General features: G+C 54.7%; 8 protein-coding genes across 8 annotated transcripts; 4 read left to right on the top strand and 4 right to left on the bottom strand.

Moving 5' to 3' along the window:
* Positions 1-1,277: 1,277 nt before the first annotated feature.
* Positions 1,278-3,075, bottom strand: EI97DRAFT_444071 (WD40 repeat-like protein; the record flags this gene model as incomplete). Its single annotated transcript, XM_033799873.1, has 3 exons — positions 1,278-2,803; positions 2,854-2,960; positions 3,014-3,075. The coding sequence occupies 3 exons, from the start codon at positions 3,073-3,075 to the stop codon at positions 1,278-1,280; spliced, it is 1,695 nt and encodes a 564-aa protein (XP_033652150.1).
* Positions 3,076-3,912: 837 nt separating this feature from the next.
* Positions 3,913-5,481, top strand: EI97DRAFT_460173 (aspartyl aminopeptidase; the record flags this gene model as incomplete). Its single annotated transcript, XM_033801079.1, has 2 exons — positions 3,913-3,979; positions 4,028-5,481. The coding sequence occupies 2 exons, from the start codon at positions 3,913-3,915 to the stop codon at positions 5,479-5,481; spliced, it is 1,521 nt and encodes a 506-aa protein (XP_033652149.1).
* Positions 5,482-5,694: 213 nt separating this feature from the next.
* On the top strand, positions 5,695-6,185 carry EI97DRAFT_435141 (uncharacterized protein; the record flags this gene model as incomplete). The annotated part of the gene is made up of 1 exon (XM_033798797.1): positions 5,695-6,185. A coding segment is annotated over exon 1 (157 nt), but the record flags the coding sequence as incomplete, so codon positions are not given.
* Positions 5,811-7,044, top strand: EI97DRAFT_435139 (4-nitrophenylphosphatase). The gene is made up of 4 exons (XM_033798796.1): positions 5,811-5,869; positions 5,954-6,027; positions 6,081-6,172; positions 6,249-7,044. Exons 2-4 carry the CDS (start codon positions 6,012-6,014, stop codon positions 6,909-6,911), a joined length of 771 nt encoding a protein of 256 aa, XP_033652147.1. The 5' UTR covers positions 5,811-5,869; positions 5,954-6,011; the 3' UTR covers positions 6,912-7,044.
* A 124-nt stretch (positions 7,045-7,168) lies between these two features.
* EI97DRAFT_468773 (DNA primase, large subunit) lies at positions 7,169-9,223 on the top strand. Its single transcript, XM_033801673.1, has 3 exons — positions 7,169-7,461; positions 7,568-8,109; positions 8,198-9,223. Exons 1-3 carry the CDS (start codon positions 7,275-7,277, stop codon positions 8,990-8,992), a joined length of 1,524 nt encoding a protein of 507 aa, XP_033652146.1. The 5' UTR covers positions 7,169-7,274; the 3' UTR covers positions 8,993-9,223.
* EI97DRAFT_435138 (uncharacterized protein) lies at positions 9,167-10,290 on the bottom strand. Its single transcript, XM_033798795.1, has 2 exons — positions 9,750-10,290; positions 9,167-9,627 (listed from the first exon to the last, which is right to left on the bottom strand). The coding sequence occupies exons 1-2, from the start codon at positions 9,834-9,836 to the stop codon at positions 9,271-9,273; spliced, it is 444 nt and encodes a 147-aa protein (XP_033652145.1). The 5' UTR covers positions 9,837-10,290; the 3' UTR covers positions 9,167-9,270.
* Positions 10,291-11,121: 831 nt separating this feature from the next.
* EI97DRAFT_103798 (uncharacterized protein) lies at positions 11,122-12,147 on the bottom strand. Its single transcript, XM_033792908.1, has 2 exons — positions 11,717-12,147; positions 11,122-11,671 (listed from the first exon to the last, which is right to left on the bottom strand). Exons 1-2 carry the CDS (start codon positions 11,819-11,821, stop codon positions 11,249-11,251), a joined length of 528 nt encoding a protein of 175 aa, XP_033652144.1. The 5' UTR covers positions 11,822-12,147; the 3' UTR covers positions 11,122-11,248.
* A 447-nt stretch (positions 12,148-12,594) lies between these two features.
* EI97DRAFT_444066 (uncharacterized protein) lies at positions 12,595-14,679 on the bottom strand (the record flags this gene model as incomplete). The annotated part of the gene is made up of 2 exons (XM_033799872.1): positions 12,595-13,063; positions 13,115-14,679. 2 exons carry the CDS (start codon positions 14,677-14,679, stop codon positions 12,595-12,597), a joined length of 2,034 nt encoding a protein of 677 aa, XP_033652143.1.
* Between the last annotated feature and the right edge of the window lie 985 nt (positions 14,680-15,664).

The following is a 15,664-nucleotide window of genomic DNA, read 5'->3' as shown; positions in this document are numbered from 1 at the left end:
CAGAGTCAACTCGAGGCTCTTAAGCCTCAACAGCCACGAAAGAAAGTTCGCATGGATCCAAATCAACGCTTTGCAGACGGAGATACTATTATGATAGCAGTACGGGCATCTGCTCTTCTACAAGAGCAAAACAGTAGTAATCCTAGAGAAAAAGAAGCAGAGAGAGTTGCAGCTGAAACAGCTGCAAAAACTCTGCAATCTATGTGTACAGAGTGGCAATTGTAACTAGGTTGATTGAAATAATCACGATTTCTCTGAGGGGTGCGCGATTTGGGAAGTGATCAGGAACCCTGGGTGATCAGGAACCCTGTACGCTAGCTTACGTGAGGGTACCCGGCCTTACAACCTACCTACCTACAACATCGTCCTCGGATTTCACAAGGTCGGTCTTCCTTCCCCATCCCCATCAACCTTCCCATCTCAATTGACACTTTCTTTTTCCTCCCAAGTTCGAACAGTCGCGCCACGACTAACTAAGCCTGTGTAACTACGCAGTCAACTTTAATTTCCACAGCCCGAATGCTCATGGGTACTTAATTCCACGTCTCTTTCAACATCACAGTCTGCCTATGTACAGCGCATAAGAAACAGAATGTAAAGACGAAGAGCAGAGGCGGGATCTTGAACCCCTTCCTCCCTCAGCCCTTTAGATTGACTAATATACACGAATCGCCAAAAGCGGCACGCCGCCAGCGAGTGCGGTTCAGGTTTGAAACCACCCGCCTCACTAGCGACGCCGACACCCACCTGCACCGGAATTGCCACGCGTACAGGATGAGACTGTCGCGCAAGTTCACCAGTCCTATAGAAGCGCTGGCAAACCCGAGACTAGACGACGGCGGAAGAAGAACGAAACATCGACCATAAGGGGTCGACTGCCCGTATATACAAATCTGCTAAATACCGAGAAGCTTCAAGATGGGGCTGGAGTACGAGAGAGACTCCATCCCATCAAGAAAGAACATCAGAACTAGACTGAAAATATAGAACCAAGAAAAACGAAATGCCGAATCATCCGCACGGCCTGTTTGGGGGGTATATGCATGACTTCGTGAGATGGAAACCGAAAAAAACGCCTGGAAATGCTACAAGATCCGTTGCGGTGGGTACGCCTTGGCTCCGTTGAATGCATGTCGTAGGAAGGAAGAAATTCGATCGCTGGTGAGAGCGCCGTTACATGGTGAGTAGATTGGGGGTCGCGGCCGTGATCAACGGGCGAAGAAACGCCACTAGCAAGGCGGTCGTTAGCAACTGTGTAGAAAAGCGAGGGTATGGTATCATCGGATGCTCGTGGCATCCTCGAAGGCTGAAAGATGAGGGATTCTCGGCTTCTTTCTTCTCCTTCTCTCCTCCTTCTTCTCCTCTCGAGGGAGTCTCCACAGCCGGACGGTCTCGTCGCCGTCCCCCGCGCCCGTGCACACGGTTTCGCCATCTGGACTCATGGCCATGTGAACAGCACGGCGAGTGTGCCCAGTCCATGTAATCACATTCTGCATGGATGGGTAATTCCAGACTTCGACTTGATTGTCTCTGTAGCCGTGGGAGGACACAATCTCGTCGCTGTGAGGTGACCACATCAAATTGCAAACTTGACTACCCGTGTCGTGGGAGCTGAGAAGGTGTGGATCGGTCATCCAATCCGGCTTTTCTACCATCCTCTCCGCCGGGCGCGCGTCATACACGTCATGGGCGATCCGTGCGGGCGAGTCCTGGCGGTCAAGCGCAGTACGAGATGATCCGTGAACGACATCGTTGGTGTCGTCAGCGCTGCTCTCATTGATGCGACGTCGACGAATAGGGGATGATTGGGGCTCTTGATCCAAAAACACAGGCGGCCCGGGACGAGTCGCGTTGTTGCGAAGTTGCTTCTTGACTTCGTGTTCTGGGAGATTAATATCCCAGAATTTGATGCAGCGATCCGCGGTTCCACCTCCTGTGGCCAGTAAACCCCGCTTATGGGGACTCCAGGCAATGGCCTTGACGGCGGCCTTATGCTCGGCCCACGTGAAGATTGAGGTATCCAGCCGTCTCTTATCCCAGATTTTGACGTAATTGTCGTTGCTACCCGTGGCTAGGTGTCCGGTTCCCGGGCTCCATCTGACACCACAAATTTCCCCAATGTGGGCAGAAACGAAGGTGACCTCGCGACGTTGGCGGACATCATGATGCACGAGGGTATGGTCCCGAGAGCCTGAGGAGAGTATGTGCTCGTCCCAAGAGAGGGCGCCCACACGGAAGATATGGTCTGCGAAGATACGCATGCGTCGCTGAGACTGTACGTCGTAGAGATAGATGAGGCCCCTTCTCGTGCCAATGGCGAGTGTGGTACCGCGTTGGTCCCAGCTGACGCTGTTCACCGCATCCGGTCTTCCGGTGATGGCTGGTAATTCACAGAGCAGAATGGCCTCTTCCAGCAATGTGTTCCAGAGATAAACGCGCGCGCCCATGCCGACGGCGAGTATGTTCTGCGAGCCCCAGTCGAGCATGTTGAGATAGAAGTCATCCGGGAGTCCTACGGCATCCAGTATTTTGTAGGGGACGCTGTCCAGCCGCCTCGGCTTCGGTATAGGCTTCAATCCCCGGAGGTAGCGTTCAGTCTGGGGAAGTAACTTGACGGGCGATAGGTTGTATGTGTCTGAGCCGGTATCCAGATTGACGCGATCGGAATGAGGAGTGCGCGGCGTTCGAGATGGCGTCAGGGGGTCTGGTCTGGGTCCAAAAGAGAACAGTCTCCCTTGGTCCCCGGTGTCTTCGAGGATCTCCTTTCGGAGCATATTCTGGTAGCGACGTCTGGATTCGGTTGCTACGCAAGTGAGTTAGGCCAAACAACACATGGCAGGGGAGGAGGTGCACCTTCAAACTGCTCAGCGTTCAGGCATTTGTGGTTCTTCGTCGGAGTCATGGGTTCGGAGGGAAATCTGAATCTGACATTCATGTCCTCGTCGCGATTAGGAATGAATCTGGAGGGATGGTGAGTCAAGTGGGTGGCGGGGAAAGGGTGAGGGTCAGGTACCTGTCGAGTTCTTTGCGCTGCTTCTTGCGCAGCGGGCTAGAGGTAGGCGTCTGGGAGGCCATAATGGGTTGGGTTGCGAGGCACCGTTCATGCGCAAGAGGATAGTGGTGAGGGCGCTGGTGGGTGGTGCGGGTGGTGGTCTGCGATGATGGCTGGGATGGCGGGGGCGCTGGTGGTGATTGTTGTGGTGAACGGGGGCTTCGCGACGCGTGCACGATCCATGACAATCACACAAAACGGAGGGAACTGGAAAGCGCCAAGGCTTGGCGGCCGGGCACTAGTTTTTGGCGCGTCCCCAGATCCTGCAGCCAATCACAGCTAGAGCCGACCGGCCGTGGAGGGGTCCATAGCAACAACATGATGAGAGCATTTGTTTGTACAGAGTAGAGACATTCACATTCCCTAGAGTAACTCTGTCAGCAGGTTCTACAGAGCAGACTCTGACGGTTAATAAAGTATCTTGTATAGATAAACTTCTGCGACGAATCTGGGCTGTTTTCATGTACTTGAGATTCAGACAGCCTGAGCTGTATTCACACGTAGCTAGGGACTCTCATGAGTAGAGGCTTAGTAAAAGCTGTACTCTTGGTACAGCATCCGGTTCGCCCTTTTCTAGTAGTCGAGCGCTGAGATAGATCAGAGAGACATCTTCCGAGTGTCTCCAGATCACTTTGTTTGTCACCCACGCCATTCCCATTTGGGTGGTGGCTCAACCCCAGCTCTCCACGACGAGCTGTGCCTCCATAGCTCCTCTCAACATCACGTCCGTCGTCTCGAGTTGTCTCATGCTCACCAAGCCTCCTGTACGAGCCATACAAAGCTTTCTGTTACATCCGCAAAGCTGCCGCAGTTGTATCACCGCTTCATTACGTATCGCCGCATTTTGCACTTCTTCCACCATGGCTAAGATCGCATCCATCACGAGCGCTGAAGACTTCCTCTCTTTCGTCAACGCCTCGCCCACCCGTAAGTTGCCTTCTCAGGAGCTACCATGCATTGCTAATGCGGTTGCAGCCTTCCATGCTGTCAAATCAGCCAGAGAGCGCCTCGAGAAGGCCGGCTTTAAGCAGATCAAGGAACGGGATTCGTGGTCCTCTACACTTCAACCCGGCGGGAAATACTTCCTCACCCGCAACGGCTCCTCCATTGTCGCTTTCGCCATTGGCAAGAAATGGAAGCCAGGCAATCCCGTCGCCATGATTGGTGCTCATACCGATTCGCCCTGCCTCCGCATCAAGCCCGTATCGAAGCGCCAGAACGACGGATTCCTCCAGGTCGCCGTAGAAACATATGGTGGTGGTCTCTGGCACACATGGTTTGACAGAGACCTGTCCATCGCCGGTCGTGTCATGGTCAGGACGATGAGCGGCACCATTGAGCCACGTTTGGTGAAGGTGGAGAGACCCATTCTGAGAATACCGACCCTTGCGATCCACCTTAACCGTCAAGAGAAATTCGAGTTCAACAAGGAGACGCAGTTGTTCCCGATTGCCGGGTTGGCTGCCGCTGAATTGAACCGGCAAGGGAAGACCGATGAGTCCAAGGAGGAGGAGAAGAAATCCGAGGGCCCCTTCGAGCCATTGGCGACACCTCTGCAGCGGCACCACCCATATATCGTCGACATCATCGCTGAGGAAGCGGGTGTAGAAGCGACCGAAGTGGTCGACTTTGAACTTCTTCTATACGATACGCAGAAATCGGTTATTGGTGGGCTGAACAATGAGCTCATCTTCTCCCCTCGCTTGGACAACCTCATGATGTCTTATTGCAGCGTGGAGGGCCTCATAAACAGTTTGGCGTCACCGACAGCATTGGACAAGGACTCGACGATTCGGCTCATTGCGCTATTCGATCATGAGGAGATCGGGAGTCAAACCGCACAGGGAGCGGACTCAAATCTTCTCCCTGCTGTTTTACGTCGGATCTCTGTGCTGCCTGCCTCTGAGACTAATTCGGAGAGGTCCTATGACAAGCTCGAGGACACTGCAACCGCTTACGAACAGACGCTCTCCACCTCCTTCCTCATATCTGCCGACATGGCGCACTCAGTGCATCCGAACTATCCCGCGTCTTACGAGGCTCAGCATCGGCCAGAGATGAACAAAGGAACAGTGATCAAAGTCAACGCCAACGCGCGGTATGCCACAAACTCTCCGGGCATAGTTCTGCTGCAAGAGGCGGCCCGCAGGGCGAAGAAGGCTTCTTACGGCCCATCTGCAGCTGCGCATACCGAAGGTGTCCCTCTTCAGGTATTTGTCGTCCGCAATGACTCGTCATGCGGGAGCACCATTGGACCAATGCTCTCAGCGGCTCTGGGAGCTAGAACGCTTGATCTGGGCAATCCGCAGCTCAGCATGCACAGTATCCGGGAGACGGGAGGGGCGCACGATGTCGAGCACGCGGTGAATCTGTTTGAGAGTTTCTTCGTCAACTACGAGGAGCTGGAGAAGAAGATTGTCGTGGATTGACTAGATGGTCCCAAGTTATAGGCGATGTATAGCGCAAATATATATGACCGTTATTGGGCCCTTTGCGTCCTACATGAATCCCTCTGATGGCTTCGGAGGTCCATCGGGGCTCTATCTGGACTAGCGGCTAGGGCCCCACCATACACCGCCTTATTACGTCTTTTACTCAGGTCCGCGACAAGTATTTATATTTCGCCGTGTACCTGAGCCAGAGTCAGACCACCAGGAAGGAAGTTTTGGACCTCCCATAATGGCCCCAGCTTACTTGACTGGCGATAAAGCCGCCATCGAGGAGTTCATCTCCAGGTTCGATGTATCATCCCCCCGCACTGCTCCACATCAAACTCCGCTAACGGTCACGTATAGGTCTTTCTCTTTGACTGCGATGGTACGTGGGCCTCCTCTGATATGAAGGGCCAAACCGAGTATCTATAAACACGGCATGCGAACGTCATGGCTGATCGCAATGAAGGATAGGCGTCCTCTGGTCTGGAGATCATTTGTACCCCAAGATCCCCGAGACACTGGAGATGCTGCGAAGTAAAGGTACGGAAACAGCAGCATCCGGTTCTAGGGCGTCGCATTTACAAGAGGAACAGGCAAGCAGCTGGTCTTCGTGACGAACAACAGCACAAAGTCCCGCGCGGACTACAAGAAGAAGTTCGACAAGCTGGGTATACCCGCCAAAGTCGTACGTCTCCTCGCTCCATCGTTCATCACATTCGCCGCAGGAAGAACCCACACTAACCTCTCTTTTCTCCATACAGGACGAAGTCTTCGGCTCCTCCTACAGCGCTGCCGTCTACATCAACCGCATCTTAAACCTTCCCGCCCCCAAGAACAAAGTCTTCGTCGTCGGCGAATCCGGCATCGAGCAAGAACTCGACGCTGAAGGCGTGCCTCACATCGGCGGCACCGATCCCTCGTTCCGACGAGATATCGAGCCGGAGGACTTCAACAGCCTGGCCGATGGGTCGGCGTTGGATCCAGATGTCGCTGTTGTACTGACGGGGCTGGACTTCCACATCAATTATCTCAAGCTTGCGACGGCATATCAGTATTTGCAAAGAGGAGCGCTGTTCCTGGCGACAAATACGGATAGCTCGCTGCCGATGGCGCATTCTTTATTTCCCGGGGCGGGTGCAGTCGGTGCGGGAGTCGTCAAGGCGATAGGACGGGAAGCGTTGTCGTTGGGGAAACCCAGCCAGGCGATGATGGATGCGATTGAGGGCAAGTTCCATTTCGATCGCAGCAGGACGTGCATGGTTGGGGACAGGATGAATACGGATATCCAGTTTGGGATTGACGGGAAGCTGGGGGGCACGTTGGCGGTGTTGACGGGCGTGAGCAAGAAGGAGGAGTTTTTGGCGGAGGGAGCGTCGACGGTGCCGATGGCGTATGTGGATTGCCTGGGGGATTTGCTGGTGTGAATGGATGGTGATAGGGCCGAGCTTGCTCTGAAGGTGGTTGGTGATGTCTGCATTCGGCGATATCTCTTTGAGTTAGTAGAATATAGACGCCCTTGGGTATATAATGACATCCAAACAAGCATAGCATTTATTAAAACATGGCAGCGCAAGACCGTGGGTTTGACAACACGCACCAAACGCGCTCGTTCCCAAACCAGCCTAGCGCCAAAATGCGCTTTCGCGTCGCGTCGTCCCAATTCATCAACCCCACGATTCATTGCATGGCATCACACCTCATGTTGCCAGCAGCATATCGAAACCCAATAACGCCTGAGAGAAAATCCGTTTCGCAAGGATCCGACCGTCGCGACTCACCTCCTCGCCATGAGCGTCGCATATTCTCGCGTGGACCCCAAACGGCGTGCCCACATCGACCCCAAGAAGCGGCAATTCGCAAAAGCAGAGTTCGCGCAGCAACATTATGACCATCGGCTCAACTTCTACGAGATACCGCCTACGGCGGAGATTACGCTGGAGGAGTTTGAGACGTGGGCGATTAATCGGCTGAAGGGTACGATCTTCTACACCTCTATCTCTACCTTATTCCCAAGTGCTTTTGTCCAGCAAGCCAGCGGCCAAGATGAAAAGAACATACGCTAATATACCTTGAACTACAGTCCTCTCCGAACTCGAATCGTGCAGCTTCCGCAACCGCTCGCCAGACGAAACGGCAGAATACATGAAGCCCATCCTGGCCAAATACCTGCCGCTCCAGCCCAACTCGACCAGCAGCCAGCAGCTACAAGAGGAGCGGAAAAAGGACCACTACAGCCACTTCATCCTGCGTCTTGCGTTTTCGTCGATCGAGGACTTGCGCCGGCGATTCTCACGGCTCGAGACCATGTTGTTTAAGCTGAGGTACAGGGACGACGATCCCAGGGAGCGGAGGGCGTTTGTTCAGAGTTTGAAACTGGATTGGGAGGAAGTGGGGGAGGCGGAGAAGCGGGAGTTGAAAGAGCAGTTACTTGCGGCGGCGGGGTTGAAGAAGGTGCCGACGGCGGAGGAGATGGAGTGGTTCAAGGTGGACTGGGAGCGGGTGCCGGATCTGGTGGAGCAGCGGCGCGTGTTTGTGAAGAGGGGGGTGGCGTATGTGCCGCAGAGGGAGCAGATGAGTCTGGTGTTGGCGGAGTTTACGAAGCGGTTGGATGCGGCGCTGGAGGTGCGTTCTCATTTTCTCACCCTAATTCCCACATTTCCAGATTCCTGTCGAATGGATTGAATCCCGGCACATGCTAACATGACTACAGCTCACATCCCGCGCGCTCCCCCGCCTCGACGAAGACGACCGCCTCTCCCCCATCCTCGCCCACCTCTCCCAATCCTTCACGACACCAGAAGCCTCGTACTCGGAATCCTCCTCGCTCAACGGCCTCTCCGCCCTCACCGCCGCCTCCATCGACAGCCTCCAACCCTCGTTCCCCCTCTGCATGTCGCACCTGCACAGCACGCTCCGCCGGGACTCGCACCTCAAACACTTTGGCCGCCTGCAATACACGCTCTTCCTCAAGGGCATCGGGCTCAGCCTCGAAGAATGCATCCTCTTCTGGCGCCGCTCCTTCAAGCTCATCACCGACGACAAATTCGCAAAGGAATACCGGTACAACATCCGCCACGCGTACGGCGACGTGGGCGGCGACGCCAACCGCCGCGGGAGAGGCTACACCCCTTACTCGTGCCAGAAACTGCTCACGGAGCCGCTTCCCGGTCCGGGACAGGCGCACGGCTGCCCCTACCGGACGTTCGCGCCGGATAACTTGATTGCGGTGCTGCAGCGCGAGGGCGTCACGGATCGCGAGACGCTGAAGAGTGTGAGGGAGGATGTGGGTAAGCAGCGGTTCCATGTAGCGTGCAACCGGGTGTTTGAGTGGAGCCACCGGCGGGAGATCAAGAAGGTGCGCGAGGCCGGGACGTGGTCGGCGGCGGATCTGGATACCATTGTGCATCCGAATACGTATTTTAAAAGGAGTTGGCTGTTGAGGCATTTGGGGGAGGGGAATGCGGGGGTGGTGCAGCACCAGGAGGGGGAGAGAATGGAGGAGTAGGGGGGAATGGGGACTAGGTGGGTGTGATGTGTTATGTTTTTTTCTAATTCTGGTTTTGATGGGGTTTGGGATGGAGGGATGATGTTCTGAGGAATTGGATCACGGCGTGGGAGTTTGGCGTTTGCGGGGATACATCAAGGTTTTGGATTGCATGCAAGAGTCAAAGTTCAATTTCTCCAAAGCAAAGAACGTCCACCCATTTTCCCCAATCAAATCAAAGAAACAATTCCCCCCTATCATCCACTCAAACCTCCATCCCCCTTCCCTTTTTTTTCCTCTCACCACTCCCCATAAGGCCCCTTATCAGGAAACACACACACGCCACCGCAATCCGCCCCACCCTTCTGGGGATCGCAACCATCCCTCGGATCATCCATGCACACCTTCCTGCCATCGTTACAGGGCAAGCCCGCGAAACCGCCACACATCTTGTCCTCGACGCAGATGCCGAGGCCGTCGCAGGCGGGGCCGCAGCCCGGGTCGCGCGGGTCCTTGATGCACGTGAGGCCCGAGGGGCATTCGTGGTAGCCTGCGCGGCCGCCGCCGCAGATGGGGTTTGTTGGGGTGGGGGTGGGGGGCTGTTTGGTGGTTGTAAGGGTTGAGAGGGTTTGCGGGGGTGAGATGGGTGGGCAGGACTGTGGGGGTGGGCTGTTAGTATGGATTGATAGATAGAGAGATAGAGAGAGAGGGTGAGAGGGTGGATGAGGGTTAGGATGGGGGATCCAGGAAGGAGGGCGAGAGAAGGAAAGGTACGTACGGCTAGAGTGGGCTTGGGCCCGCCGCATTGCTCCCAGCAGCGCAGCTTCTCGTCGTTCATGCAGTAGCAGCCTTGTGGGTAGATCATGGGGCAGGCTCGAGGCTTGCAGGGACAGGATGGCTTTGGCTTGGGTGTCGGGGTGCTCCTGGGAGTGATGACTTCGGCGTAGTCGCGCGGAGGGCAGACCTGTTGTGGGAGTTATGGTTAGCTACACTGGAATACGGATTCTGGATGAAGGAGGGTTTGGCTTACGGCTAGAGAGGGCTTGGGCCCGCCGCACTTCTCGTAGCAGCTCTGCTTGATGCCGTTTTCGCAGTAGCACGAGTCGGGCCAGGATTGGAGGCAGGCCATGGGTTCGCAGGTGCAGGTTGGCTTGGGCGGGAGGGCGGTCTTGGTGGGAAGGATGGGGCAGGGCTATGGGAGGGCGGTTAGCTGGGGAGTTCAATTCACGAGGGGGGACGTGAGTTCCGTGGTGGAGTTTCAGAAGCGGGTGAAAGCAGCGAGAAGGGGTATTGTTGGTGGACACTGTGTAGGAGAGCAAGTGAAGCTCAAGAGTCGAGAAGACTTACCCGGTAGGTAGGCGTATATTTCGGGCAGACCTCCTTGCACTTAGTCTCCCGCGCGTTGAGACACTGGCAGAGAGCCTAAGGTGCAGACTATCAGTATCCATGGCCGACTCACAAAAGTGCGAGAAGAAAATGAGTATCATACCGCTCCTTCACCTGGACACTTGACCTGAGGACATATACACTCCTTGGTCGCCTGGTTATCTTCTGCGAGGACGAATGCTCCCAATAGAGCCGGTATCAGGAAGAGAATGGACTTCATGATGGAAGGATGGTCTGAACGCCGTCGAGAAGATGGTGCCGCTAAGCAACAGTGTTTCTATCCAGTCTTGCCCTCCTCTTAAGGATACGTCAAAGATTGAAGTGCGACGGATATTCCGCGTCTCGTTCAACTCCCCGATCTTTATATGTCCCTGAGGCCTTTACTCATTGACCTTGAAGCATTCCCGCCAAGACGTATAAAGTAGGGCAAGTATATTAACACCTAGCCTGGTTCAACCGTTCTCCCATCCCTCGCTTCCCAATTGAAGTCCTTGCAAGAGGCATCTGACCACGGGCCTTGCTTCGCACTTGGACAGTGCACAGTTGCGCCTATCCAGTTCAATTAGTTCATGCCTGAAGGGGAAGGGTCGAAGCATGAACATTCGTTCTAGGTGGGCGAGTAACGACGTACTTCGCATTCGAACTTTGCCATAGGTATTCCTATAGGCTAAGAAGAGGAAAGGTAGCTGTAGTACCGGCCGACACGAGGACCGAGTAGAAAGAATGTGTCCATTCACATTTGGGCGCTGCTCAGCTGTTCCAATCCATCCCTAGTTGTCTTTCTCATTGGGGTACGGACTTCGAGATCTCCTACACAGCTGAGCGACGCAAAAAGGTCGTACGAAACGTCCACCACACGCCCACACGTGTGCATGGCCAGCCAGAAGTCTCTCAAGTCTCGACGCCGTGGCTACGCTGACGTTCGTCTGGCAAAACGGCTCGTACCCGTGAAATTGTTTCCTGAACATTCGGAAGGGATAAACGTCGAATTGAGCTAAGAATAGCGCAGACAAGCTTCCGTGTGGCAGGGAAGAATGCGTGCGGCAAGCAGGGTTCTCGTATTCCGAAAAGGTGATCAATTTGCGGGGGTGGGGACATGCGAGTGGACTTTTCCAACGTTCGACTCAACAACGACAGACCCCCGCAAAGCACAGAGATGGCTTCGGATTCAGGAACCGGCCTGCCCTGGCCCGTGGGCAATATAAAAATTTCCTGGGGTTCTGGTGTGTTTGAGAAGCATGCATGCAGGCGGGAGGTTGATGAATTTGCCCGTTGCGATTGCTTCCGATGCCACGCATTTCGAGATGGACAGGCCTGCAACTAAATCAACCCAATATCACATCCGGACGGCAACGCGACCTTGACCTGTTCTGTAGCCTTCTTCTCGTATAACCACCTCTTTCTGCAATGGTGGGTCAAATCTGTCGACGTCGCATACCGGGTAAAACGTACTCTGGTTACCATGTTCCCCGGCTGCTGGCGTGCCTAGTCCTTCTCATTATTTTTCTCGCGTGTTCTCGAATGATCGAATCTCCCGTCCCAGGACTGGCATGAGCTATTCATGTCTCGAGCTCGTGTACCGCTGGGTCTCTTTGGCTGGCATGAACTAACCCCTCATGGAACGAAAGCATTGCCGGTTCAACCGGTCCGAGCATTAACATGGTATAACGAGCTGTAGGTACGAGTTCGGAGTCTTCTTGAACGCAGAGCAGAGTAGCTCGATCATGACATTGCATGCAAGTGAGCGGGTTGTCTCTACCTAGGACAAGCAAGCCCCGGGAAACCCTAACGTGGCGGGACGGTCTGGCCAGTGAACCGATATCTCGACGAATGAGCAACTCATGACGGGATGATCATCATTGTAGCGAGAACAATTCAGACATTGCTACGGATGGTCGAAAAGACTGATGGTGCGAAATCGGAGCGTTCATGCTAGAGGCAGGGAGAGGGAGAAAGAACTCGGGCCGGCCTTCGATGAATGGATACAGTCGGCTCACCCTTGTAGGCACAGAACAGGTTCTCGTCTCATAACAATGTTAGGAATTATTGCTGTGTAAAAGTGGGTATACATTGTGGACCTTTCGTTGATGACGTCTCATATTCCAATCGGAGCCTCCAGGCGTAGCGAATCCATATTAACATACCACAGTGGGTGACGAGCCCAAGGCGTAACAGTGACCTAAGCAACTCAATTGTAATCGAATCCAAATCCAAAAACCGCATATGGATGGATATGCTCAGCGATCCCGATCAACCTCGTCGTCCCGACTATGTCGCCGCGGGAAACCAGCAGCTCCTCGGACGGCATCCACCCCGCGCCATATAACTGTGGCAACGGAGGTGCCGAGGTCCCTTGCAGAACTGCCAAGGTTCACGAACTCTTGATGAGCATCGCTGTTTCGTGAATCGCCCTCCTCAGCAGTGTCGTCGGTCCAGTTGGCTTCCACGTCATCTCCTGCATCATCCGAATACAACGCCGACCCCGTTGGGACAGGCCGCGACGAGGAAGGCATGTCATTCCGCGTCTCGGCCGCTTGCGCTTGGATATCATCAACATCTTGACCCGTAAACCTGGAGGTGCGGGTTGGCGAGGGTGAATTCCGATCGCGAGCTCTATTGCGGTTGCGATATGAGCGAGATAAGTCACGCACGACGTCTCCCTTGCAGATGGGGCACGTGCGACGTCGGGTGACAAGCCAAGGTGTGCTGTAAATCGTCAATGACAATGGACATGTTTACTGGGATGAATATACGCACATGCATTCAGCATGGAACTCGTGGCCACAAGGCAAGCTCATAACACGGCTCACGCCGTCGACATATTCCTCGAGACATACTACACACTCCTTTTGTCGCCCGCCATAACGGCGACGCCATTCGGCCAGTCTGGCTTCGCGCTTCTCCTCCTCCGTAGCAACAGTGGCTCTTCGACAAGAGGATGATGCTGCTGGAGGTTCAGAAGCTGTCCGTGACCGCGACGGAGGATGGGGAGTGAACTCTGGAGCGTTGTGTAGAAGAAGGGGAGCCGTGGGTGAGCTAGTGGCTGGTGTAGCCGAAGCCGTCGAATCGGAGTCGCTGATGGTATGGTAAGTCCTGACAGGGAGGCGATCTACTACTGATTTGGGAGCCCTCCACCTTCTGCGGCGAATACGGGAGCGGAGGATAAGGAGCGCATACACTACGGTCAACGTGACTAACGGACTAACGACAAGGACAAGCAGGGTCTCCAAGAAAGGGCTGCCTTCCATCCCAGCTGGCGAAAGGGTTACCCAAAGTCCTTCATGCTCCTTCGACTTCTTGGGCGGGTGAGCGTCCACGTTTCTCTGGCCCTCGGTCTCCTGGCTCGATTTTGGGGCCTGAGTGGATACCACTGATTCTTGAGCCAGGGCAGAGTCGCTCTCATCCTGAGTTTCCTCGTCTTTAACGGCCTTGGAGATACGCTTTGCGCGGATTTCCCCTTTTATGCGCTTCATCGGAGCTGCATCTTGGGGTGATGGCAATGAGGAGAGCTCTCCTGAGGGTAGTAGAGACGAGAGCAGATGGGCCGTTGTGTGCGAAGTGAAAAGCGCTGGGATGCTGACGTTTGATGCAGCGTCTCCCTTCGCGAACATGCGTACCAAGGGGCCGCCACGCACATTGTCGCCGATTATCACCGCAAGAGCGCCCCGTCTCTGTGCCCATAGAACTTTTTCAATAAAAGCGCAGCCGCCTCGCTTCAGGAGGGCAACTCGGCCAACAACAGTAACGTTTTGTTCCACTGGCCGTAGCTCGGCATGATCGACGAGCTGCCCCGTACGATTGCTCGGTAGAAGGTGATTGCCTGTCCCGTCGCTGTTGTCTGCTATGTTTCCAGCGATTCCAGACTGTGGGTGCCTCCTGACCAAAGACGTAGACGGTGTTCCCATCGTCTCATTGGTTCTTTGCTTTCCTTTCCCCGACAATGCCAGAAGATGTTGTTCTTGTTCCCAGCCAGGCACATCGTTACAACCAAGCTCAACAGTTTCCATGGCATCTTCGGTGAACCCTCCCCCAGCCCATAGAGGTCCACTCAGGCCCTTTTCCGGAAGATCAGGCCCAAAGGCGGCCGGCCGAGCGAGGAAGAAAGTGGAGTTGTCATCGGTAAGGCTTATTATAGCCGAAGGGGGAAACAGCGAGACCGGGGCTGTGAAGGAAAAAAGAGCCTTGACGTCACGTTCTTTCCCGGACACTGTCCCTGCGGAGATGGAGGAGGTGGGCCCGTGATTCTTGAGGAGTTCATACAGGGCGATTGCCAGGAAGAGGAGGACGAGAGTGTAGGTGCAGAGGACGCGGAGAGAGCGCATGGCGGAGTGTTAGGTGCTAGGAGTGCGATAAGTAGGGGAGAAGAGACAGCAGTTATGCTGGAGCTCTAATCTCGATTGCGCATTCGGCAGCTCGTCGGTGACGTCTTGTGGAGGCTATATCAAACTGGTCTTCGATTGCGCCGGCGATGCTGGGCGGTAGCAGCGGGGATGTGAAGCATTCGGGTAGCGGGAGAAGGGGTGAAAAAGGGGAGTGCCCAAGTGGGGACAAGGAAGGGAAGCAGAGCCGGATGAGGTGCAAGAAGAACAGCAGGGCGACAAGAGAGAGAGGGCGTAGGGTGGAGTATTGCGAGGCCGCCAAAGCTTAAGAGAGCTAGGTGTTGGTCTCGCGCGGATGACATAGGCTGGCCAAGTGGTGCCTCACGCCAAGAAATGCGGGACATGAGATCCGACGACATGTGCTCGGACTTCATCCATCTCAAAATCTCCGAATCCTCAATCGATTCACAGGGATTGAAATGGGCGGCGCATGCAGCAGAGAACAACTGACGTTCCTTCGCCGGGGGTAATCACGGCCAGATTCTCGATCGCCCTATTTGGATGATACCGTTCACTGCGGATACCGGACGGGACGGCTCACAGATTTCCGAACCACATATAGACGACGGCAAGAGCTATGAGGCCCATGGACCGGTCTTTCCTCGTTCCTAAGTCGACATTAGAGTTTCTGGATAGAATCTCATAATCAACCCCAATGAGTGCCTTTGACACAGGTGACTCTCCGCCCTCCGTACCGCACTTACTGGCTCTTTCACGTCCGCCTGAACGCCACCCTGCGCGTCCGTAGGTTCCATTACCTGCTCTGCGCAAACCAATTGCATGCAATCTGTTTACTTCATTGGACGGTTAAGGCTCTAAGGAGTAGGATGCCTAGACAGAGTCTCTATAAACCCATCTTGCCGGGGCTGTTATATCTGTGCAACTCCTGGCTGTTCGAATGGACCTGGAAACTGCAATGTGGAAGAGG

Source organism: Westerdykella ornata, assembly GCF_010094085.1.
Source record: "Westerdykella ornata strain CBS 379.55 unplaced genomic scaffold EI97scaffold_19, whole genome shotgun sequence".
Classification (NCBI taxonomy): Eukaryota; Fungi; Ascomycota; class Dothideomycetes; order Pleosporales; family Sporormiaceae; genus Westerdykella; species Westerdykella ornata.
This window is presented reverse-complemented; position numbering and strand designations above follow the sequence as displayed.

Coding starts and splice junctions, on each gene's coding strand:
- EI97DRAFT_435139 (XM_033798796.1), top strand. Junction 6,173..6,248: donor TGGGTATACCCGCCAAAGTC/GTACGTCTCCTC, acceptor TTCTCCATACAG/GACGAAGTCTTCGGCTCCTC.
- EI97DRAFT_468773 (XM_033801673.1), top strand. CDS start 7,275: ATGAGCGTCGCATATTCTCGCGTGGACCCCAAACGGCGTGCCCACATC. Junction 7,462..7,567: donor GGCGATTAATCGGCTGAAGG/GTACGATCTTCT, acceptor CTTGAACTACAG/TCCTCTCCGAACTCGAATCG. Junction 8,110..8,197: donor GGTTGGATGCGGCGCTGGAG/GTGCGTTCTCAT, acceptor ACATGACTACAG/CTCACATCCCGCGCGCTCCC.
- EI97DRAFT_435138 (XM_033798795.1), bottom strand. CDS start 9,836: ATGATCTACCCACAAGGCTGCTACTGCATGAACGACGAGAAGCTGCGC. Junction 9,628..9,749: donor GGCCCAAGCCCACTCTAGCC/GTACGTACCTTT, acceptor CCACCCCCACAG/TCCTGCCCACCCATCTCACC.
- EI97DRAFT_103798 (XM_033792908.1), bottom strand. CDS start 11,821: ATGGTAACCAGAGTACGTTTTACCCGGTATGCGACGTCGACAGATTTG. Junction 11,672..11,716: donor AGGCTACAGAACAGGTCAAG/GTCGCGTTGCCG, acceptor ATTTAGTTGCAG/GCCTGTCCATCTCGAAATGC.